General features: G+C 36.0%; 1 protein-coding gene across 7 annotated transcripts in view; it reads right to left on the reverse strand.

Moving 5' to 3' along the window:
• Positions 1 to 26,499, reverse strand: part of LOC136031042 (putative leucine-rich repeat-containing protein DDB_G0290503) — a 424,748-nt gene that overhangs the window by 338,057 nt on the left and 60,192 nt on the right. For all 7 annotated transcript variants that reach the window (XM_065710238.1, XM_065710237.1, XM_065710236.1 and 4 more), the window contains 2 exons: positions 16,874 to 17,059; positions 8,689 to 9,078 (listed from right to left, as the gene is read on the reverse strand). In XM_065710238.1, the coding sequence (XP_065566310.1) occupies positions 8,689 to 9,078; positions 16,874 to 17,059 (576 nt within the window). The remainder of the gene's footprint in view (positions 1 to 8,688; positions 9,079 to 16,873; positions 17,060 to 26,499) is intronic.

The following is a 26,499-nucleotide window of genomic DNA, read 5'->3' on the forward strand; positions in this document are numbered from 1 at the left end:
TTTCTTTTTATAATATCTCATTACCTTATTATCAAAATCCAAATCGCCTAAGTGATTATGTCCTCTGTTTAAAAAGGTTTTCAAAGTCTTGTCTTGAGTATAGACGAGGGAGATATCCAGAGTACCTCCTCCAAGATGCACAACTATTAAAAGACTACCATCTGTGCCGTTAACACGATGAGCCAAGGCAAGGTTTTTTTTGTACCCCCCACCGAAAGAAATAGCCCTTCCCAAAAAAATCCTGGATACTACCCCGAGGATTAGATATCAATTTCAACCTCTCCCTTCCCCTCGTATCTCCCTTAGAGCTAGTTCTGTATTTATCTGAAGTTTCAATGAGAGTTGGAATATTTTGGGATTAAAAGCATCCTTTGAGGCATCTTCCTCCCTCCCTAACTACAAAACAATCAGAGAACCTTATTGACGTTTAAAGCCATTAAATAGAATTATTAGAAATTGTAAAACAACAGGGACGTTACCTAAGACAGTGAAATTTGCTAAGAGCTTAGAAAATTTTGGGTACTTATGTGTTGTACAATCAACACTCAAGAAGTGAAGTTAGCTTAATCCTGATGAAAAATATCACAACACGATGAAAATATAATGCTTTAGAAACAAATTTGGGCTATATATTTGGACATTACAGGGGGGGGGGGTGGAGATGGAATAACCTAACCCCAACCCTCTAATGTGCAAATATGTAGCACCAATTATATAATTCCCATGCATTCTGTCACCCACCACTTGTTTTCAACTGAGCGAAAGCTAATTGTCTCTTAATACAAATAAAATCGGTTTGTTCACAAGTTTTACACAGCGTAAACTTGATTGTTGGCGGCATAATACAGAAGTACCGAATTTTGTATTGAAGTGGAACTGCCCCTTCCTCATTTCCACCTCCGCGTCATGGTTGTAGAAACTTCAGAGGATTCTCATTCGGTCAGAAATTCGAGAGTTATGATCCTGGTTTATAAGTCAAAAGTGATTGGAGACTAGCCAGCCGCGGACCGGGAATTTATCCAGGGGGGGGAGAAACACCTAGCCCCATTTTCGAGATTTGATATTTAAGCTGATTCCTGGAAGTTTCATTTAAGATATCTCGAAAAGTTTTGTCCAAAAAGAGATTGTTTACCTTGCATTCATCGTGTACAACATCTTAACAATGCGTCGACGTGAACCTTATCACCATTTCAAGTATTTTCATTCAGAAAACAGCCTAAACTTCAAAATTTCAACTTTTTTTCCACTAAGACTAGAGCTGACTCTGCGATATTCTTTAAAACTGCCACAATAGCTTACTTTGAATCTGAGGGGAATGATATCTTTTTCCAAATAAGACAAATAATTGTGGACTGTGCGTCATCCGGAAAGAACTTTTTTTCTCTTCTTCCCTCCTTTTAAAAGCGGCAAGAGTTTCTGTTATCGAAAGCCAAAATATGCAGTGTTTATTTCAAAAGGAATTGCGAAGTATTTGAAATATTTAACACTTTATATTGAACGTAGTAATGACTTGCAAATTCTAAACTGGCATCCTAAGATCGTGTCCTTCATAAATAAAAAAAAAAATAAACAAACACGTTTTTGGAAATAAAGAATGAAACTGAAACTAAAAACGAATAGTGTTTACTACTTCTCGGCTTTCGCAACATGTAGGCTATAAATAAAAGGAAGCGTAACCAAAGTGACTGGTAATTTTCCCCAATATTTATAGGTTTATCCAAAAGTAGTGCTTTGTTGAAAAGACTAAACTTGCAGAAAAAGCAGAAATGTTGTTTTAGGAGGCCTACGGTCATTAAGTAGCCTACAGAAACACAACAGACGATTCTAAAAGAATGCCCATAACCTTTCAACAGCCATGATACCCCGAGCAATTTCAACAGCCATGATACCCCGAGCAGTTCCTAGGGCTTGCAGTGCACGGGGAAAAATTAATTACAGCGCCCCCCTCCAGGCTCGAATAAAAGCAAAAGATTGAAACAAAATGGGCAGCCTCCAACCACTCCTCCCCAGCTGCGTTACCTGTGGCAGCTGATCCAGCTACCCTCCCACCTTTGAGCGGCTCTGATGATACCGATAACTTTTAGTTTGAAAATTAGATTCTCTAAAATCTCAAACAAACAAAACACTTTTTCGTAACTGATCAGTCATTATGCCGCACACGGAAATGACGGACAGATTTCTAAGGTAACTAATTGGCCCCATCAGCCGTAATATAAATGACTAGTAATATAAATTTCCATACCATAGAGATAAACTTTAGTACTGCTCGACATGACAAAATAATAGAAGATAATACAGACTCCAAAATTTGGTTAGTTCTGCATTTAGTATAGAAAATTTCGAGTTATGATGCAGATTTCTGGATAGGCAACAGTTCTAATAATATCAAGACAGGTTCACTTCAAAATGGTCTTCACTTAGTTTCACAGAATGAATCGGAACATCTTAACTTACCGTAAGTCATACTAAGGTAAGCGAACTAAAACCATACAAGACAACCTTTATCTTTCAACAGTAAAACACATCCTATAGCTATTAATTTTTAAACTGAAGAAAAAAAAATCCTATTTGGTTTGAGTTTTCAGTAAAGCACTAGTTCTGCATAATCCTACATATATATGGAAATATTATTAGACGTCTTAGTTAGACACTGCAGAGGCTGAGAAGCGAGTATCCCTGCTCGTTTTGCAACATTTTAAGGTTTAATGCTTCATTTTACTTCCATCTAGAATACTTTGTTTTTTGTTCGGATTATTAAGTTGCGTGGTTCGCATCTTCTATCTTACAGCTACTGCTGCAACTACAATTCGATAAACTATATCGTATTTCTTAATTGACAAAAACAAATTTCATATTTGTATTTCCTCAGTAAACTTTAGCACAGAGTGGGAAAATATACTCATTTCATTACTATCTTGGAGATTTCGAGTCAGATGTATAATTAGTTAGCTCTTTATTATAGATCTTCAACTTATTCCTTTCTGTTACAGAGCCATGAACTACTAGAATAGTATTGGTAACTACATGAGTAGCAGATGATATACCTCCGACCACTCAAGTTGTTCATGCGCTGACGCATTGTAAAACCTATTTTTTTTGTTACTTTCTTTCGGCTTAGCGGGAGATAAGACAAAGAGAAGTGCCAGAATACATGGGATACATATAACTTGTGCTATTTATATACATATTAGGAGGGGGGGGTTAAGTATTTGGTAAAGTACAGTGTGAAGTACATAAGTAAAGTTTTAAGTACAGTGTGAAGTTAAAAAACAATTCTTACTTCATAACATGCAGAATAATTGTAGCTAACACATTAGGCATATACACCCGTGTTACTTTATCCCCACCACAAAATGATAAAAAACTGTAAAGAAGAGAAAAAGAGAATAAAAACAGCCAGGTTCTACTTAGACGAAGAAGTCGTCAAGAACATTTATTACTTATACTCTATTCATGTTCAAAAGAAACATTCCGTGAGATTTGTCAGCTGTTTCGGTAATATCGTAATAGCGCTCAAGAGAGTACTGTGGGAAGTGGACTGATCATACACATTAGGGCTAAGCATGACTAAGAATAATGAAGAGGATAATTCAATCTAGAAGGGTAGGGGACAAAAAAACCTAGGGGGGACAAAAAATCCAGAGAGGATAATTCAATCTAGAAGGGTAGGGGACAAAAAAAAACTAGGGTGCACATTCCCCCCCCACCCCAACATATGCCACTATCTAATACAAGCATAAATTTTTCCTGACAGATGTTGGAAAAGAAAAATTTTCAGCCCTTCCAGTATTGACTTGCTTAAGAATAAAGACACTTAATAATAAGAAGCAAATCAATTATGGTAAAAAAAATAAAAGTCTGCAAAATCATATCATAACACTAAACAATTACAGTGTTGGCTTAGCAAACTTATTTTACGTTCCGGAACTAAGCGCTGTCTCTTACAATATGATAAAAACTTCGAGATTCATTCGTAATCGCCATCATTTTTAACAAATTCTTTCTAAATCTTCCTTTCTTTCTTAATATATTTGGATATCACTGGATTTAGCCGATTGGTCTATAAGTTTCCGTTGTAGAACTAGAATCTGTAGGCCTGTGTTTAACCCAAAGCTAAAATATTAAACATGCAGAAAAATTTATCTTTATTGGATTTTAGAAAAGATTTTTCACACTAGAGGCCTTCAGCCAAAATCAAGCCATAGCAACACTATAGCAAACGTTTATGAATTTTCTATGTTCTTTCTTACCTTCTTCAACATGCAAGTTAAGGCTTTGCTGTTGTGCAGTCTCTCTAGTTACTTACAAAAGACACTAGAGCTTACAACTCACATTCTAATCAGCTATCGTTGAATGTTATATGGCCAAAAGTTCAATATAATGTTACCCATAGTTAAAAAAAAAAATAAACACTTGCTTGTGTTCATTTTTCGTGATAAAAGTGCGAAAAATTATATTTTTGTAGATATGGTTCGAAGCCCCGAGTATACGGTTCTCAGGCCTGCTGGATTCGATTGTTTCAAGATACCCACTCCTCTTTCTAAAACTTGTTATTTTTCTTCACACTTTTAGCTTTTGACGGCTAATTTTTAACTTCCACATAATTCTACAAGATTTGAATCAGTATAAAAAGCATATTCTTTTTATTTATACGGCCCTCAGAGGGTGTAAACACCCTCTTCGGACTAACCCGAGGTGAGGACGACTAGATTAAATAAGAATGACAAAACCCCCAAAAATCCTGCCCGAAGACCAAAGTGCTCTATTATTTATTTATTTGAACAATCATAGAAAAAATATCCAATAGAGAACAACAAATGAAGAAGGATTAATGATTAAAATTACATTGCGGAAAACATAAAATTAAATCAAAGAAATAACCCTGACCCAGCTTACTTGGAAAAAAGCTACTATATACACTTCCTGTCAAGCTTTTATATCAAATAAAATAAACTTATTACGACACACAAAAAACAAAGATAAAAAGCACATCCAGGAGTTTGAGAGAGAAAAAAGATCATTTCCAAGTTTTTGATAGCTAATATTGAAGGATGTCTAAACTGCAGAAAAACGTTGAAGAACGTGATTGTTAAATATAAGAACAAAAAAATTTTGTCGCAAGTTACTCTGGGAATTCTATTAAAAGAACAAAAATTATTAAAATCTCACTCATTGGTCATATTTACCAACGTTTACTAGGAAATGTATTGCCAATTTACAATGGTATTACGTTTTGACTTGAACAAAATGATTATTATTAAACAGGCTTGAATGAAACACAATTTTTATTAGCAAAAACAAGAAAATGTGTATATATAGCCTCATATGTATTTGTTCAAAGATGTAATTGATATGTTATTTTTTTATTACTATGCTTTTATTAATTCGTCCGCGTCAATAGCGACCATTGTCACTAGAAATCGAAGCCAAACTTTTGATATGAATGTATAAATAAAAATAATATGCTTTTAATACTGATCCAAATCATGCAAAATTAGGTTAAGTTATAAATTAGCCGTCAAAAGTTAAAAGTATGAACACACAAAACAAATTTTAGAAAGAGGAGAGAGTATCTTGAAACAATCGAATCCAGCAGGCCTGAGAACCGTATACTTGGGGCTTCAAACCCTATCAGCAAAAATATAAATTTTCGCACTGTTCGTGCAAAAAATAATCACAAGCGAGTGTTTAGTTTCTTTTCGTTGTTGTTTCTTTAACCAAGGGTAACATTATATCAAACTTTTGGCCTTATAACATTGAATGATAGCTGACTAGAATGTGAGCTGTAAGCTCTAATGTATTTTGTAAGTAACCAGAGAGACTGCACAACAGCAAAGCGTTAACTCGCATGGTGAATACCTGATGAACTATCGAGCAAAAAAAAAAGCCTCCTAGTTTAAGAGGCTACATTGTTAGGCAGCGGCAAATTCGTCCTTTACGAAATACATATTCCATACAAAATGAACAGTCATTACGAGCCGTTTTTAAGGCATTAACAGTAATTATATAGCATCAATAGTTGCGAAACCACTATCAGAGGGAAGAACAGCTGACTTTTTTGTAGAGAGAAAGGGTACCTGAAACTTAAAAAAGTGCATATTTACAGGGTCATATTTTCAAACTTTTGAATCAAAAAGAGGAAAAATAGACTTACTCCTCAGTCTTCCTTCATATAGGGGAGAATATTTGGACTAGGTCAGCAATAATGGGTGCTGAGGGGGCTCCAGTTTTGTATTGATTTAGCATGTATCAAAGTAATGAAAAAATACAACTGTTTATACACTTTATAATCCAAAAAAAGCAAAAGGTGCAAGTTTCAGTGTAATGCTAACACAAGCATTATTTGAGTGATATGAAAATAAGAAGCATGAAAAGAAAGTGGAGAAAGCATTAAAATACGAATTGGAGGTGTGAAGTTGAGGCCAAGGACAAAATTACCTAAGATCTGGAAAATACAGCCGGACGGCATAATGGTGAAATATTGTACTGGCATGTTAACAAAAACAGAAGGGAACGGGGTCACGACTAGTGATAAGTACAGAGTTAAAGAGAGATGAACAGAACATTTTGAGAACGTGCTAAAACGTGATTGAGTTACAAGAAAAAATATAGAAAAGGAAGAAGAAGTTAGTGACACTGTGGATGTGAATGAAGATTTATTTTATGAGGAAACGTTGGTGACAGTGCTAAAAGGGTAAAAATGACAAAACCAAGGTACTGACAATGTGGTAAATGAGCTTTTAAATATAGTGATTTTGAGCTCAGAGAAGATACTGAAGACAGTGAATACGGTTTGGATTTTAGGAAGACTCCAATGAAACCCCTGAATGAGAAAGGTGATAAGAGTGAGTGTGGCTGTTACAGGGCCATTAGCCCGGTTTGTGTAGGAAGCAAATTATTTAGTATACCGATCCTTTTCAGACTCGGAGAGTTTGTACGTACGGTTTTAAGAGAAGAGTACGTATGGTTTTACGAGAAGAAGAGAGTGGGTTTAGGAAGGGTAGAGGATACGTCAACCAAATTTTCACTCTTCGATTAATAATTTTGAGAAGTGTCTGAGTCATAACAGCCCTTTAGTCCTCAGTTTTATAGATTATGAGTAAGCGTTCGATTTAGCTGAGAGAAGAGCTTTATCGAAGGTAGTATCCATGTATGGTATACCAGATAAATAAATTAAAGTAATCAGTAGCCTACTGTATAGAAGAATAACACTGATATGGTTAAGGAAGGAAATGAGGTTAGCAACTGTTTTTTTTTATTAAATCAGGAGTTGAGCAGGGTTGTTTTCCATCACTATCCACATGGATCATTTTGATGGATTTCGCCCTAAGGAGCACAGCAAAGGCAATGAGAGAATACAGAATAGAATGGAGAAGTGAAAATCACCTACGCTTTGATTATGCTGATGGTTTAAGCATTTCAGATTAAAATGTTAGCAAAAGGAATGAATTTTTGGAGATTTTGCGAGTTCAGGATGCAACAATAGGCTTGAAAATTAACGTTAAGAAGAAGACTAGGAATATGTGAAGGTGAAGAGATGATGTTCGGCAAAAGAAAAATCGAAATGGACAGAATCACTTACCTAGGTAGTATGATTCGGAAAGACAATAGGTGCAGTGAAGATATTAAAAATAGAATGGTTAAGGCTCAGGGTGCTATTTCAGGGTGTTTGAAAAGTTTTGAAGAATAATAAGATAAGTCTGTAAACCAATATTAGAATATTGGAAGCTACAGTGATAGCAGTAGTCAAGTACTCTTCTGAAGCATAGCTGCTCCGAAAACAGAGGAGGATTTGCTAGATGCTTTCCAGAGAAATGGCCTACGGAATATTTTGGGCACCTGATTGACCGAACGGATCTCAAACAGTAAGCTGTACGAAAAACATGATTCAATCCCTCTTTTTATGATTATAATAAGAAAAAGGATGACATGACTGGAACACGTTCTACGGGTGAAGGATGACAGATTGGTGAAGATTGTGCACGCCTGTCAACCGTTTAAGGTCAAACAAAACCAAGTCTTCTAAAGAAAGAAACTTAGAATAGATTGGGATGGAGTTGGAGTGTGGGTAGTTGTGTTGGCCTCAGGCGGCCTGATGTTGCTCTGAGTTGTTGATAGTAGGTAGTAAGGTAGCTTCATTTGGCATATACGGTATAAAATCGTACCGGATTATCTTTTAGACAATCCGACAGATTTTATTATAATTTATAACGAGGTACTTAGAATTTACACGAGGTACCTTAGTTTAAGGCATTGGACAGAGTTTAAAGACATTGAAGAATTCATTGACCACATCACAACTTGTCTTCCTTCCTCCCATGAAATAAAAACGTTTCTGCAAAAGCGACAAGCATATAAAAACGTAGCTCATTCTTTATCATGATGTTGTATTTTCATATCATCTCTCCGTTGACTTGTATTTTTTATATTATTTATTTAATTTTATAATTAAATATAATAAGTTGTCCTTTGTAAGCCTTTCATTGTGCGAATAGATTCTCTGTCAATTTTGTTCATCGTTTTATTCCCTACTTGGTTGAGTTATTTTGTCATGACAGAAATCTTAATCGTTTCTGTCATTATCTTGAATTTCCAATTATATCGTTAGCTTAGTTCTGAAAAAAAAAACTCTGGGATACACACTTTCGTTTTGGCCAAGATATAAAGTATTTTAGATGAATACACTACCTTATATTCGATTTCCGGTTCTTTCCGACTTAGTTCTTCCTGGAGTATTATAACTTTTTCATCTTTCCTCTTCATTACTTCTTTCCACTCATCCAGCTCCTTCAATAGTTTGTCAATCATTTTTTCCTTTTCGTCAGCGTCACTCTTTAGGACAGAAAACTTCTTTTCTCTACTATGTGATTCCGATGTTGCAACTTCATTGCGAGTCTGGAGCTGGGATTTCAGGGATTCAATTTGATTTTTACTATCAGCAAGTACTCGGGATAAATCATTCAACTGAGAAACTTTTTCACTTAGTTCATTTTCAATGGCAAGAATCATTTCCGACTTACTTGCAAGGTCTTTATCAGATAGAGCAAGACGTTCCTGACAGGTCAGTAGCTCCAACCCCTTGAAAAATAGTGATGGTCAGAATAAATTATAATTTACTTCAAGGTACGAAACCAAGAATCAAAGATAATGGAAAATTTATAATAATTAAGTCTTCTGCGATTTAACATGGAGAGGTGGGGATTAAAAGCTAAGAGCGCAAAATATAGTCTAGCGTCTGGTGACTTCATAAAAAAAAAAAAAAAAAAAAAAAAAAAAAAAAAAAAAAAAAAAAAAAAAAAAAACAGATATAAGACAACATGAATCGGCAGTGCAATTGGATAAAAGCTGAAATTTCTCTGTAAGCGATAAATGATGGGAGTTTCTTCACTTTTAAGGATTATTTAAACTTAAAAGGCGGTCTGGAAAAGTAGGTCTACGTTAGCTTGGGAAAATCCTAGTAAAAGCAGGGTAGATGACTTTAAGATGGTGGACCTACTGGGAACAGCGTACTGCTTTACCCCCCCTCCATATTAGAATATGGTACCTAAAAACAAATGAGTAGAAGTTTTTAGACCTTCCTTGATATTTCGTTTCGACACTAGTGCTAGTTTCCACTGTTATAAGCTTCCCAAACTCTTTGACCAGAATAAGGATAAATTGAAAAATAATCAAAGAAAGGTAGGCTAAACAGTTCTCCACCAGGCTTCTAGAAAAAATCTTTTGAAGTGATTTCTACCCCGCTGAAAGTAGACGTCGTCTGTGAAAGCCCCCCTTTTCAACAACAGATGAACAGTTGGCTGAAGTGCACAGAACTTTAATTTGTGACAAATATTCACTATTTATGAATAAGATGGATACTCACATAACTGAGATATTTGATGCTCCAAAATCGAAATTAACAACACAACGACAACAACAAGTTAGGGTACCAATTATACTACTATTGCACTAAGCACAAACGTTTCAAGGTGGTCTGTTATTATATTGGGTTTCTGAATGATTGCACGTGAAAAAACTTGGTTACGAAAGAATTTTAAATGCGGCCCTGCCAAATGCTTAACCAGGAGATTCATTTGAAGAAGAATTTTAAAAATTGCCTCGGGTGTTTTACAGAAGACAATACTGATCAAACAGTTCGTGGTAACGAACTGTAGTAGGGAGCGACCCGGCTCAATAGTAAACGAAACTCTAAAAAACGGAATTTTGATGCTAAAAGGTACATGAAAAAAATCGGATTTTCATGCTGATTTTAAATATATAAGGTTCATAAAATTTAGTCTTTGTCATCAAAAGTTACGAGCCTGAGAAAACTTGCCTTATTTTGAAAAATAGGGGGAAACACCCTCTAAAAATGTCATAGAATCTTAACGAAAATCACACCATCGCATTCGGCGTATCAGAGAACCCTATAGCAAAAATTTCAAGCTCCTATCAACAAAAATGCGGAATTTCGTATTTTTTGCCAGAAGACAAATCACTGGTGCTTTTTTTTTTTTTTTTTTTTTTTTTTTTTTTTTTTTTTTTTTTTTTTTTTTTTTTTTTCGCATGGGTCATCGTATCGACCAAGTGGTCCTAGAATGTCGCAAAAGGGCTCATTCTAACGGAAATAAAAAGTTCTAGTGCCCTTTTTAAGTGACCAAACAAACTGGAGGGAACCTAGGCCCCCTCCCACGCTCATTTTTTCCCAAAGTCAACGGATCAAAATTTTGAGATAGCCATTTTGTTCCGCATGGTCGAAAACCATAATAACTATGTCTTTGGGAATGACTTACTCCCCCACAGTCCCTGGGGGAGGGGCTGCAAGTTACAAACTTTGACCAGTGTTTACATACAGTAATAGTTATTGGGAAGTGTGCAGACGTTTTCAGGGGGGATTTTTTGGTTTGGGGGTGGGGTTGAGGGGAGGGGGCTATGTAGGAGGATCTTTCCTTGGAGGAATATGTCATGGGGGAAGAGAAATTCAATGAAAAGGGCGCAGGATTTTCTAGCATTACTATAAAAACAAATGAAAAAATAAACATGAAAAAGTATTTTCAATTGAAAGTAAGGAGTAGCATTGAAACTTAAAACGAACAGAGATTATTACGCATATGAGGGGTTCTAAAAATACTTTAGCATAAACAGCGAGGTATTTAAGAGGAGATAAATACCTCGCTCTTTATGCTAAAGTATTTTTAGTAATTTCAAATATTTATTCTACGGCCTTTCTCATTTAGAGGTCATTCTTAAAGAATTGGGAGAAAACTTACGATATAGCATAAAGAGCGAGGTATTAACGAGGGTACAAACCCCCTCATATACATAATAAAAATATACGAATATAAAAGTTTGTTACGTAAGTTAATTCTTTAAGTTACTTATATTTTTTACTAATAAAAACGTTCGTTAAAAATTAAAATATCTAGTTGCATTTTTAAGTAGCCGAAAAATTGGAGGACAACTAGGCCTCCTTCCCCACCCCTTATTTCTCAAAATCGCCTGATCAAAACTAAGAGAAAGCCATTTAGCCAAAAAGAATTAATATGCAAATTTCAATTTAATAATTTGTGCGGAGAGCCAAAATCAAACATGCATTAATTCAAAAACGTTCAGAAATTAAATAAAAAAATTAGTTTTTTTAACTGTAAGTAAGGAGCGACATTAAAACTTAAAACGAACAGAAATTACTCCGTATATGAAATGGGATGTCCCCTCCGCAATCCCTCGCTCTTTACGCTAAAGTTTGACTCTTTGCCACAATTCTACTTTTTAAAACAATTAAAAGCTTAATATATACGTATATATATATACGTATATATATGTAGATATACTTCTACACATTCACACAAAAACAAATTTCTGGATAGTATTTTAAGTGGCTGGTAATTAAGGAGCTGAAATTAGTTGGATACCATTCAAAATTATCTATCAGCTTGGACAAATGCAAACTTTGGCATTGGTAGTTGGCTTGAAGTTTCGACACCAGTGCGTCTCAAGCTAGGTGAAAGAATTGCCCTGTTCCTTCGGGAATATCTTTTAGTATATGCTATTTCCGAATTGATTGTCGTTTTGCTTTTTCTTTTACTGCGTGGTAACTTTAACTTTTAGGTTTAGTTTTCCGAAGAGTAAAATTTGTTTAATTGTCTTCCCCTTGTTAAAGGCCAAATAGAAAATGTTATTTTCACGTACCCTACAAATCTCTCGAGATTTTCAACCCCCATTGAAAAAGCGTAGCTTGGTGATTCGTTTTTCCAGAATGTGAGAAAGTGCTATGGGGGGTGGGCGTTGGTTTTTTGGCCCTAAAGTTTAAAGATTTGAATAATGTGTATTAAATGGGAATAAGTTCTCCGAAACAAGACATGAATGTCCTGGATTTTAGTCTATGAGTAAAACGGAATAGAAGCAAGATTTTCATTCATATAAACCATCAAAAAGATCCCAAGTTGTGCTATTCGTTCGGCAAATGTTGTACTATTTTCAAAAAGCAATTTTTTGATCACTTTATTTCATTAGCACATTTGGAAAAGTCAATTTTATGCTGTTTCTCCAAATGACTGGTTGGTTATCTACATTTTTTTTTTTTTTTTTTTTTTTTTATCATATGGCTAGTTGCTTCTAGTGTTAATGATTGCAGTCAAGCTAGAATAAATGGCATACTGGACAACAAATTTGAAGTAAAAACCCCAGGTTGCGTTTTATAGCGGTAGAATCAGTAGAAAAAAAGATTGTAACGCCTAGAAATAACAAAAACATTCATTCACATATGCGCTGTTGTAATCCCATTGACATAAACATCTGTTTAAAATTTGATAATAACCTGAAGAAGAGCGAAAAGTAACAAAGACAGACCTCGGAAAATATTAGTAAATGTCCAGGGACAATGAACTTCAAACAAACAAACTGTGCATATGTTTATTTATCCAAGTCCAAAGACTTGGATAATTCAGGTAGTTGAAATCTTTCACTGTATCTTTTTTTTGTGTATGTGTGTGTGTGTGTGTAGAACCTTACGATGTGCAATTTGCAACTTGGCCTACCTAATACTCCTGATTGTTTTTTTTTTTTGCATTAATTAATTAGCCCCAGCCGTATTTTCCATTACTGAATTGCCCGCTACTTCATGCAAGAGAGCCATACCCACAACCTTGGACGTAGTCTAAAACTTCAAAGGTGGGTGGGTTTTTTAATGGATTTCTATTGATTCATTTTTGTAGATTTCGTTAGCAGATCCTTTTTTAATGCTCAGTGATTAAGCAAATCACTGGGATATAAAATATATTTAGAGTTTACAACTTAAAGCCAGTAAGTATAGAAAATAAATGGAAGAAAGAGCCACCTCTTTTTAGCCCTGAGCTCAAATAAGGATACGCAAGAAGTGGGAGGAAATGCCGAAGAAATTGAGAAAGAAAAAAATACACAATGTTACACACTAGTCTACAAATTATTTATCTTTAAAAGGGGAGTCTTTTAAACCCTACCAAGTGTTTTAAATCAATCTTGAAATACAATTAAAGGATAGTTGAATGAATTAGAGGGGATGAATTTAAAAAAAAAAGCGTACATCATCGATATAGTCACCAAAATAGACACCTTTTTCATGTTTACATCCCTTTCTACCTCGAGAAAAGTCTTCTGCTAGTCAGGCTTTTCTTCATGTTTTGCAAAGATAGACTACTTATGAAAGGATGTTCTTTTAATGGCTTTTGTGTTACGCGACAAATAGTTTTCTTCGGATATTCGAGGGGCCGACCACTTTCCCGATCCATTCACAATATGTGGCAAGTATATTGGCTTGGAGAAATGTACCACGTATGCCACAAAATAGTAGAAAAAGGCAGTCTGCCTAATCATTGCCAGAAAATTATCTGGCCTTGATGTCGCCAAACAAGTCGTGCTTCAAGATGTATACCAGGGGGCAGAAAATGTGTAATCCCTAGAAGAAATCATGTCTCCGGAATTTTTTCATCAAAACGAGAACGTGTCACCAATGGTAAAAAGGAGACATTAGGTTCTTGATTACGAAAGTTACCATCCAAATAATAAAAGAAAAAAGGAAGAAAAAAGTCAATCTGATATCAATTAATCCCCTAAAAAAATAAGGAAAAAAACAGAGAGCATTCAGCTCTGCTTTACATTATGAATCAGTTTCAAATAGATTCTTATTTCTCACGTTCACCAAAAGGTTACAGTTTCAGAAAAAAGTAACTATTGGACATTACAAAAGCGTAGTTTCTGAGTCATAATCTAAGCAGTAGTGTGCACTTGGTAAAATTGAAGACTCATTTTTTCTGTCCCTCGTCATGTAGCTTTGTGGGATTTATAATCTACTTGGCAAAACAGGGCCAAGGAATTAATCCCTGCTGTCGCAAGGTTGGACGTTAGACTTGCAACTTGTCCATGTAAAAAGACGCAGGGTACTAAAAAAACGCCACTAAAAGCCACGGTTAATACAGAACTAAAGCTAAAAATCTTGAATATCCTTACGCTATTTTAATAGTAAAAATGGTATATTATAACAATACAAGAACCCAAATAGTACCCTATATAGTACCCTTTTCAAGTGTTGAAACGTTAGGTGACACTTCACTTAGTCTCTTGTCCTTACAATTGTTATCTGTTACCATTTTAGCTCCAAGCAATGTTTAATAGTCCCAAAAGCCTAAAGTTGGTAGGAACGTTACTATTACAAACCCTAGGAAAAAATTTACCTACTAAAAAAATTTATAAATTAAATACAATTATAAACCCAAGCTAACTCGGAAGAGTCAGCTCGATCTAGTTAACTCTAACCAAATGTCAGATCAAGGAGAGCTGATTAAACTTATCAGCTTGTTGAGAAATAGTAATTATTGCAACCGAAATGAATCGTAAAAGTTCTCTAATATCTAATAATCGATAAAAAGAGAGAAAATTAGAAAAGGATGTTACATAAAGTTAAGAATCACAAATAATAAAAAATTAATACGAATATTTTCTTTATATATTTTTCATCTTAGCTTTTACCAGTTCTACAATTTATTATCTGCCAATAATTCCCAAATTAACTTCAAAACATTAGAGTCAAAGTCATTGCAGACTAGGTAACTATGGATACAGACATGAGATTGGAAATGATTTCCCTATAATTAAAACAGTAAGACAATCAAATGTTTTATTAATTGAACTGATTAAAGGCAATTCTAATTTTGAAAAGAAAAACAGAACAGGACTTTTTCTTGGCAGGAAAATTAAATTTCATCAATTGCACAAAATCCATTGTATATATTGAAAATAGGCGCTACAGCATTGGGTGATCCGCATCTATTCATTGTAAATTTATAGAGACATCAATCTTACACTAGTCGACCTGTTCTCGTGTCTAAAATCACAATGCTAAAATGTCTATTTTATAAAGACGGTCAAAATCAATTTTTTCATTCGGATTACAGGAAAAAAGCCTATTTTACGATTAGCACCGGTGCAGTGGAGGAAAAAGCCTTTTGATCCATATCTCCTAGACAAAAATAGCAGTTTTGTTTTAGATTATCCCATAATTTCTCATATTTTCCATAAAATCTGCATTTTTTTTTATTTGTGCTGTCAATTAAACTTTCAGGATGTCAGGTGTCTTTATGTAACCTGTGAGTCAAAGTCTTAAAAGCTCACAATTGTTGTGTTACCACTACTATCACAAATTCACCACCAAACAAATTGAACTGATCACACTAGCGAATACTCTTGAATCCCATTTGAATCTTCTGATTTTGACTCTTTTCAATAAATCATTAGAAATTTGTATTTTCTGCTTTTTTCTTATCCCAGTCCATTCTGAAATTTCTGGCGTTTTTGTATTAGCCGATTGTTGACTATTTAATGTAACCATTTTATGAATGTAATCTTTGCCTGTTCTGAGGACATTTCCGAGCCACCTAAGGACTTTCGTGATATCCCTACTAGGTAGGGTTAAATCTTTTCGTTCCGAAAGATTATTACTTGGTACCTACCCAGTAAGCGTCATGCCCACCATCATCCATAAATTAATTCTCAGAAAAATCTAGCCAAGCATTGTGCTTTACATTGTAGAGATATTCAGATCTATTGAAAGTATGAATTTCGTTTTCATTGATTGGACGGAGCAGAATTGTCTTTTTAAAATTCAGGCATACCTACTTGGAAAATGTTAAAAATCAGCCTAAGCAGGAAGCATTTAAGTAATTTGACAAATATGGGAGTTCCCCGTTGTGCGACATACCTTGGTTAAAAACCTTGCCGACACAGGATACACGTTCTTTCTGCTGCATGTAAATTGAATAGACAGTGCTATGTTTAACAGAAAGTAAGATATCATATGTTTTGTTTATTTTGAACTAGCCTCTCGTTAGCTTCTCGAACTATTCACACATTTAGGATCACCTGTCAGTTTTTACCAAAATTGCTTTGGGAGTTTCTTATGGTGCTAGAAAAACTCACAAAACTTCTAAAGGTATCGAATTCCCTCAACTACATACGCTATAGTAGTTTTCAATTTCCTAGCTTTCCACTTTATTCGAGCCACCTTGCTTCCCCCTACTTTTCTGAACAGATAAACTATTTTATAATTTTTCTGCTACCCTTTCAATGCACTGCATTTTTATCACCTGTTTAGACAAGTATAACTCCACCCTTCAGAAAAAAAAATCTAAAGTATATGCCTGGATTCTGGTGAAAGTTTTCTTTTATTTATTTTGTTTGCCTTTTCCGTAATTAGATAAAGAGAACAATGAAAAAGCCATTCGATTAAAAATTAAGAACAGAATATTAGTTTTTATGACAATCTAATAATTAAAGAGAGAATATAGAAAAGGAAAACAAAAGGCGAAACTGGAAGTCACTATCGAAACTGAATAGTTTTCCCATAGAAATATTTAAAACTTGCCTGCTTTTCAAAGGCATCTCTCAGTTCTGTAAGTTCCTTCTGAACAGCTACCACTCTTTCATCTTCAACTCTATTGTTGGGTGTGGCATTATTGCCAAAAGCTTCTAAGTAATAGCAAGTAGACGGATCGGATTGCAAATTCACTTCTGTATCCTGATACTTGTTGGACATTATTTTATTTAATTCCTAGAAGAAGAAAGTTTCTCTTAAACAGATAACCTTAAATTGTATTCCTATAAGAAGCCCTAGATAAAGTCCACTAACGAACGAACCAAATTTCCAAAGTCTTTGCCATAAAAATCTCATCTTCCAATTTATAGGCATATTTTGTGACCTGAGCTTCACTAAGTTTGGTGAGTCGGTCAGCGGTACAACTAATGGGCATAAAAAGTACTTTTTTCGCTGAAATCCCTCAAGAGAAACAAATGACATAAGAAACAGCAAGAATCAAATGTTTATAGCTATTACGGCTAAGAAAGTCACCTGTCACAGCAAGGAACACTAGCTGCATTCTTTAACAGACAATGTGTCATTCTTTTGTACCAAGCATGCATACAGTGTATGGGGAAGGTAGGGGAAGCGGATTAAGCCCATGCACTCATCTGCAAAATCTTGAGATTTCTGCCATCTTTTCCCTTTTATTTTTAGTAAAAGTAACATATTTTAGAACATTTTTACGAAGGAATGATAAAATAGAGTTTCAGCAACAACCAACAAACTTTGTGTTTGGATAATTTACCAAGTTTCTGGATATGTTCCTCTTTTTTTAATATATTTAACGTATTTTTTAAGCTGAATGGAAGGGTCCAGCCTCTTTGATCGTTGTGGAAAAATGACATTGGTCTCAATTTGGCAAATTCAATAAGGAGTTTTCATACACGTAATTTTTTTTTGTGTTTGAGTTAAGGAACGTCCAGAAACTCTTGGGGATATATTCTGAAATTGTTGCCATTAATTTTTTGTTGTCAGATAACCTTAATTATATTCCTATAAGAAGGTCTAGATAAAATCCACTCACGAAAGAACCAAATTTTCAAAGTCTTTGACACAAAAATCTCATCTTTCAATTTATAGGCATATTAATTGCAAACGCCAAACGTCAGTGGTTCGCAAACGTCAGAACTTTCTTCTTCTTCTTCTTCATTGGGTGACTCCTTGATACACTTGTATTTTCTTCATGCTGCTTTCTTTTCTTTAAACAATCTTACTCTCTGAAATTAGTGATACCCTAGTTCCACGTTATTTAAAGGGATTGCAATTTTCACCTGTACTTCGGCAGTAATCACCAGTCACTAGTTCAATTCGTATTGGTGTTCACCATACTAGGTTACACTCTAGCATTACTCACCCTAGGTTACACCTAGATTACTCACTCCAACACCAAGCCGTCTGATACAAACACAGCTCTGCAACGATCTTACAGTAAAAAAGTCTCTTTACCCCGAGAAATATTGTTGTCGACACTGTTTTTATGTAGATAAAGCTGGCAAGCCGTCTATTAATCTTACTTCCACATTCAAAAGGTCATAAATAAGCAGGATATCAGATTCTTCTCTCAGTCTGGATTCATCTCGATATCCGGATTCAGATGTATCAAGTACTTATATAATAAACTGTCATTAAAAACTATTATTTATTTTTAATCTTTAATTTTAATCCATAATTTTTAATCCTTATAAAATAAACCGTTATTAAAAACTATCATTTTTTAGCTTCATGTGTTTTATTTTACAAAAACAAAAACGTTGAGCCTATATGAATTTAAACTCACTAACACTTTAAGAAGGGGCTTTGATACTATGGAATAAAGCAGAGCTTAGTTCCCAATATCCAACTTCTTACAGAAAGAGAGCTTCTAAGACGTTGTACATAGGTCATCGAACAGTGATTCATAAAATTCAAATAGAGCCAAAACATTCTCCATAAGAAAGATCATTCTTACTGACATTTGGTTGTTTAAGAGTCAAGGCAAAAACAATAGACTACTCATCAAATAGAATTGACTTATTTTAATTTTTCTGATTTGAGACTACCATAATACAAAAATTTCTAGCGTAAGTTCATCTACATGATCTAATAACAATCAAACGCCCATTAAAAGTGGCCCTAACCTCACAGAAAAATGTCAAATTTGAAATCATTAAATTTTTTCACCCCATTTCCGGATAACTTCGCTTTTTTGTACCAGATCTCCGGAAGCGGACAGATCTCCGGAATGTGGTGCCTTTCTGTCAAAGCTTCTCCCTGTGCCTGTCACACCTGTTTTATGTTATAATCCAAATTTGCCTATTTCATATTCGGTATTCCATCCAAGATCTGCATAATTATGTCCTTGGGTATACGCAGAAATTAGATATATGGAGGGACCATTTTCGCTTCTTTTTTTTACGGTTTACGGGTTACAAAATTACAGAAATCCACATTTCATAGAAGCCAATTAGGAATTTTTGAAAGCAAGTATTCTGTCAAAAGCTAATCCATTAAGATTACTAAAATATAAACGTTTCCTATAGTAGCCTATTTAGGAGAATTCCCCCAACCTCCTACGCCCTCTTTAGTCTTCTATAATAATAATAATTTATTTTTGACCCGCTACAAAAATCAAAGCGGAGTATCAATAAAAGAAACAAAACAAACACTACACAAAACAGAAAAAACAAGAAACTAAAGCAAACGAGTAAGGCCTCCGTGGGCGGGCAGATACTTATAAGTAGACTGGGGTATTTTGCCAGCAAGCTCTGTGAGCTTCGACCCAATATCCGGGAAACTATAAATAGATATGAGGCTCCTATTCCTATACCATGGAGGCAGATACAATAGAAAACGGGAAAACTGGAAATAATAAGAACGAATTGAACTGATATCTTTTTTATGAAAAATAGGGTAAATACCAGAAAGAAACAAAACCGAATGATCTGTAAAAACCGAATATAATTTAGCAAGAGACTTTCTATTGTATCTACCTCGGTTAGCAACAATTTTAGAGTAACTTAATTGGATTTTCTTCTTGCAATCAGCAACAGTAAGAGTCCGTAAGGATTTTAGAGTTTTACTGACGTTAATTCCCAGCCACCGAAATGAAGAAACCGATGGGATAGAAAAAGATCCACAGATTAGAGGAGTAGTGATATTGCTATTAAATGAAAGATATTCACACTTTGAAAGATTAAGAGAAAGTCCAATCGCATGAAGTTTAGATGCTACTGTTGAAACAGACAAAGAGAGCCCTTTTTTAGTCCTACTGATCAAAAGAATATCATCCGCATAGGCAAGATAAGAAATATTTACAGAACTAAGGATGCAAGTAGGTGGGATAGAGGAAAGGACAGATGATATACAAAGTTTGAAAATAGAGGGGGAGAGGACAGCACCTTGCCGGACCCCACGTCGTATTGGAATTTTACTATCTGAAACCCTCATATCCATTTTAATCCGCAAAAAGGAATTTGAATACCAATATCTAAGAAGAAAAATTACCGATATGTTGATACCGTGACTAAAAAGGGAAAAGATAGCTTGGGAATGCGTAACAGTGTCAAAGGCTTTGGAGAGATCCAAAGCACATAAATGTAACTCGAATCCCTTTTTAGTAGCCTCAGTAAGAACAGTAGCCAAAACTCGATGAGCCTGCTGGCAACCTACCCCAGCTGAAAACCCAATCTGATTTTCACCAAAATATGCCGAAGAATTAACTGATGGGAGGAGAAGATACTCAAAAATTTTGCTTATATTGCAGGAAACCGTTATTGGCCTGTACTAATTAGGACTAATTGGGCTACTTGTTGATGAAGAGTCATCGATTTTACTTGAATTTACCACATTTATCCAATCGAAACTACTTGACGGGAATTTGCAAATTTTAGATTTTGCAGACCGTAAATACTTTTTATATTCTAATTTAGTTTTCTGTTTAAGCTGAAATACTACACCGCTACGTGGTCGTTCGCAAGAAACCCAAATACGTAGCCAAAATTTGGCTTTATTTTTCACTGATTTTAGACCCGGATCCCAAGACCATTCAGGCTTCCGCGTATTAAATTTAACACGTTATTCGGGAACAGCCACCCTCTCAGCTTCCTTCATGCATGATATAATACCAAAATAATATTTATTCAGAAAATTCTTATCATTTACAAATTTAGATCCAACCTGAAGTAGCTGAAAAGGAACTTTTATCCTATACAAAAAAGCTGTAAGGGTAGAAAAATAAAGAGCCCAATTAGCCTTATTCCAATTTCGTCTGGTAACCCATCTACGATTCCCACGTCTATTAGAACTATCTTGCGACAGAGAAATACCAAGCATGAAGGAAATTGGTAGGTGGTCTATATCGCTTTCTATTTCATGTACAGAAACAGTCGAAACAGATAAGTTAGGAGAGCAAAGAACATGATCAATATTAGTAAGGCTCCCAGAATGATGGATGTAAGAAAACAGACGATTCTTATCCACTAGCTTAAACTCAGATAAAGACTCGAAAACCATATCAGACCGAATATTTGAATTCAGTAAATCAGCATTAAAATCCCCGGCAACAACAAATTGATAACCGAGAGATGATGCGGATTCTGTCACTTTTTTCAAAACACTACAGGTCTTGGCAAACTTGTTCAGTGATTGAACCAACTTACGATCACAAGGAAAATACACATTTATAAGTATTAAATCGGCAATTTGCACGGCCAAGAGGTTTTCTCTCTATGGAACAGCACAGGCGTCGTGGATGAAAAGGAGCTACGTCTCAGTATACAGGCGAGGCCTCCGGAAGGTCTACCAAACGTAGATCTTGCAGCACTCACAAAAGTAATATGGTTTGCACTCCGTTTCAACAAGTTGGTATTATTTGAAGATAAAAGATGCTCTTGAAGACAAACGATGTCATAGTTGCTCGAAAGTTCGTCAATGATGTGCTCCTTTTGACGTGTTCCATTTATATTGTACGAAATAACCGAGAATTTTTGTGACATCATTTTTTCATCGCGGTCGCAATACGAGACTTGAGCACTGGACATAATAAACTATATGAAGTATGAGAATCGCCGCAGTTTGCACATTTAGGTCTATTTGTACACGGCGCATCTTTCGAAAAATGTGATTTTCGGCGCAGCGGGCACATTTTTCCACCTGACTGGTACAATCGTTGATAAAGTGATCAGGAGACCTGCACTTAAAGCAACATCGCGGTACACTTACGAAATCATAAATTCTGAAAATTTCGTAACCATTTTTACTCCATTCTTCATGGCGTCACGTTTTGCAAACGAATCTGAAAAGTCTAGCTTGACAGTTTGGGACAAACCAATTCGGTTTGCGTCAACGACTCCTGAGTGGATTTTGAATTCGGAAGCATTAAATGACAGCGGGATTCCTTTTATTATTCCAAGGTAACGTTTCTGCAGAATCTTCGTGCCAATACCCGAGACTACAGACTTCACAGACTCACAAAAATCAGAAGCTACCGAATTTTCAATCGGTCAAATAGGAGTGTTAATAAATCATTTCATCTGCTGGTTATTTAACTAATCTGCCGTACACATCTCAAATAGCCAGGTGGTTTGAATTTAATTCTACCTATATTGCATTCTGGCCTATTTGCATATGAAATACCACTAAAATTTAACTTCAACGCGAATACAAAACCTTGACGGCAGAGAAGTCACTCGTGGTGGCTACGTTTGAGTGGGGGGGTCAAGAAGGAACATTACTTATCCCAAATTTCTGAAGTGTCACAGAACCATTAAAAGAGAGGGTTCAGAAGACTAAAAGGGACAATTTCAGACTAAAACTTACACCTTAGCCCTTTCATCCATTCTCACTGTTCGTAAAATTGCTTCTAGTAAGTATGCAACAATATTCGCAGGCAATCCAACCCAACCACATGACAAAATACTAGAAACAAAGAGTGAGAAAAGAAATTATGTGAGTAACCAAGGGTAGTCAGATGCAGGGACAACAACCCTCTCTGGTCTATCGTTTTTAAACCTGGGGTTAACGATCCTACAGACTCGGAGCTGCGGTCAAATGTCGTTCAGAGAAATTAAGATTCTATACAAGAAAAAAAAATATTTATTTGTAAAAAGATCTTGAATAAAGTTAACATGAAAGCTATGAAAAACAAAACTCGGGCAGGTATGAGGGACGCACCAGTCGAACATTTTTGAAATTCTGCATTTCGATTTGGCCGTCTATCCTTACATTTCTTCTCATTTGTCATCCCATCCTCCCAAAGTCAAGGCCAGGGTACGTATTTGGTAAAGCTTAAGCAACCGTAAAGAAGCAGCTTTTCAAATGCTTCACAGTATCCAGTCATTCCTAACTTCACATTTACTAACCCCCCTAAGATATCTACTAGATACCTATCGAATCTGTTTTCTTTTTTTTCCAGTTTTTTGTTTTTGCATCTAGTTTTATTCCTCATCTAGACATTCTTGTCTCGCTCCGCAGAATCAGAATTGCTAATGAATTTGACTCAACGGACCAAAGGCTCTCTAAATTCCATGTTAAAATAAATGCTGAGCGTAACTGAAAATGGGATCAGAAAGACAGCTATTTTCATGAAATAAGTTTTTTGAACTGCAGAAAGCAGTTCAAAAAACAAACTGAGCATGGACCAATGGCTCAGCAATGGGATAAAAAGTGAACTGCGAAGACTCTAACTAGTTAAAATTAAATCTAATGACTCATTTAGCCATGGTTAACTCTCCCTAGACACGAAGGGGGAGACATCAAAAGCCAAGTCTGCAAGTGTTGACTGATGAATTTAAATCGATATCAAAATTAAATCGATATCAAAAGCTTCAAGAAGGAACATTCAGATAAATAATACAAGACAAACAGACAAGATTAATTTCAGATAAATAATACAAGACAAACAGACAAGATTAATCGGACTGTTCACGTGTGTCACAAACAATATCTTTGGCCAGACCATACACAATACTTTGGTTCAAAACGTTACAGTCACGAGAAGAGGCACTAGCCTTCACTTTGAGTACACGCTTGACTAGTCCGGGTTCTAGCTCTAGCACTGACTTGCCCGAGTCAATCCCTCCTTTAGAATTGCGATTAAGGCCACACTTGGTTTTCAGTGTTGCCGAAAGAGTCACTGCACTCAGTCGGTTTCGCTCATCAGTTTTCACTTCCTTGAGCAAACTGAAGAGACGATCGGCAATAACGTTTGAGAAAGGGAGTGAGAAAAAGTACTGAATCATTTTCCCGACATTTGGGAACATCCGACTACCATTTGGTGACTTCGTTTGCAAGATGTGGCGCCAGTAAACGACAGTGTCCGTGTCATCCACGTCAGGGAGATCGACAGTACTAGGTAGAGCTACACCCGGTATAGACCGCCATTCCTGCTCTAACTTTGCTTTATTCCAAAGCACAGAATCGTAGTAGTCGAAGAACTGACGAAGACTGGGAACTTTCAGTTCATAACTAAAGCTTGGGGTAAGCAAGTGTACCAGGTCATAGATCTTTTCAGAGAATGGAAAACGGTCAAGAATTTGTTGGACATCTTCGACGTAGAAATCCCTCGCGGAGTGACAAATTCGGAGACATTCCGCTACAAAACGGCCACTGGTAACTTCTTTCGTTTTGAGCCCACAAGGAAATCGTACCCTTTGTAGCCGATATAGACATTTTCGTCGGGAAGATAATTCACTTCGTCATGCGGATTGATGTCCAAAGGGTTGACTGTTCTTACATATGAAGGCTTCATAAAGTTCACGGCTAATGTCAGAAGAAGTTTTTCTACCTGGGTTTTCATGAGGTGAAATAGGGGTTTTTCAGACTGGAAGATGGTGTTGAACTCATTCAGCTCTCCCAACACGTACTCGACTAAAAACATCATAACCCTCGAGTATGGGTTGTATAGTGTCATTCTTACATGATCATTAGCATGCGAGGGATCATCAAGTACCAACGAGTCCCAGTACAACGTAAGAGTATCCCACTGTTCGAGAATACGGCGTGCACAGTTTTGAAACGACAACCAGTGTGTTGTCACGAGCCAAAGCAAGGAATCTGTGCTGTTCCACTTGAGTAAAGACTTGAAATTCCTTCCTATATGCATCTTGGCGTTTTGCACTGTGCCTGAAGTGATTGCACACAGTCCGACATAGATCTTCGAGGCTCTTGGACAGTTTTTTGCAAGCATAACATGCAACTAGGGCACACAGATGGCAGCTACATTTCACAACTGTAACCCAGGGATATTTCCCTTCAGCAAGTGTTTTGACTGAGTGGTTTATCCCCATCATAGCATTCGTTGTATCAGAGCAGAATCCGACCCAGTTTTATAGAGGGACACCCGCCTTCTTGACATCATTCATCACCTTCACTAGCTGGTTGAATAGACCAGACACTGATCCGTCGCTGCATTCGACAAGAGCGAGCAAATCTACCTGCACATTCATTGCTTTGTCACAAAAGCTGACACAAACAGCAAGTTGTTTGGCTACAGAGGAATCTGTGGTCTCTTCAATTACTACGGAGAAAAGATTCGTTTTCAGGCTTTCAAGAAGCTTTTCATGAAAATTAGGGGCCAACGCTTGTCGAGCAATATTAGTTGCTTTAGTTCTACCAAGAGTGGCCTGGCTTAGAAGATCTGGGCCTGGCATACTTTTCACAAGTTTCAGCAAGTCTTCAGAAAGCGAATAGGGTAGATCGTGCTTAACGAGAAATGTCACAAGTTTCGCTTCAACAGTGGCCACTCTTTCGATTTTTGAATCACCAGAAAAATGAAGACTCAATGGCATGGTCTTAGAAGACGAAGTTATCCACGCTTTTTTATTTTCTTCGTGAGCTTTGGTCTGTTTGTGCCTTTTTGCGTCGTGTTTCCCTTTTTTACAAACGAAATCCTTTTTGCAGTAAAGACAGTGAGCTAAATATCCACTGTTTTGACCGGTCTGCACCTTTCCTTTTCGTAACCATTCATTAAAGTCAGATTCTCTTTCCCACTCAGTCTTGTATCTTTGGTCTGCCCTTTTCTTTGTGATCCTCGGTTTTTTGTTGGAGGGTTCACTATCGTCTGAGTCTTTATCACCGTTCTCATATTCCTGATCGATATCTATCACTTCTGCCATTATGTTGTAACACGTTTGGTCTATAAACAAGAGAAATATTTAGCTATTATGTCCTTTCTTTCATGGATTGACTTGCTGGTGAAAGAAACGAACCTGCATTAGTTTAATTTCTTCCAGTGCCAGCCTGCTGAGAACCCTTTATACTTTCCGGATAAATCCTTCGCCGGGAATCCGGCTGAAGTCGGAAATTTGGCAGTAGTAAGGCAGGAAGTTTTGATCAGTTTCGTCAAAAGCAGATATGACGTAGAGTCACAGTTGATATGACGTAAACACACATATGTTGCGTTTTTGCTGATACCCCTGTTACCACGGTAACTGTGGATCTGCAGTTAGTGGTTTTGCAGTTACCGTGATATCTGAAATACGGTCCACTGCAAAAATGACTAATATATTGCCGAAATTGCACTTTTCAAAGGTCATCCCAAAAGAAAAACTGATATCCAATGACAAAACTAAGTGCTGAACTTCTTTCTCACCAATTTGACAAAATTTGATGAAAATGAGATGACTTTTCAGATACAACGAGCAGATACCACGGTT

This window comes from Artemia franciscana, chromosome 9 (genome assembly GCF_032884065.1).
Source record: "Artemia franciscana chromosome 9, ASM3288406v1, whole genome shotgun sequence".
Classification (NCBI taxonomy): Eukaryota; Metazoa; Arthropoda; class Branchiopoda; order Anostraca; family Artemiidae; genus Artemia; species Artemia franciscana.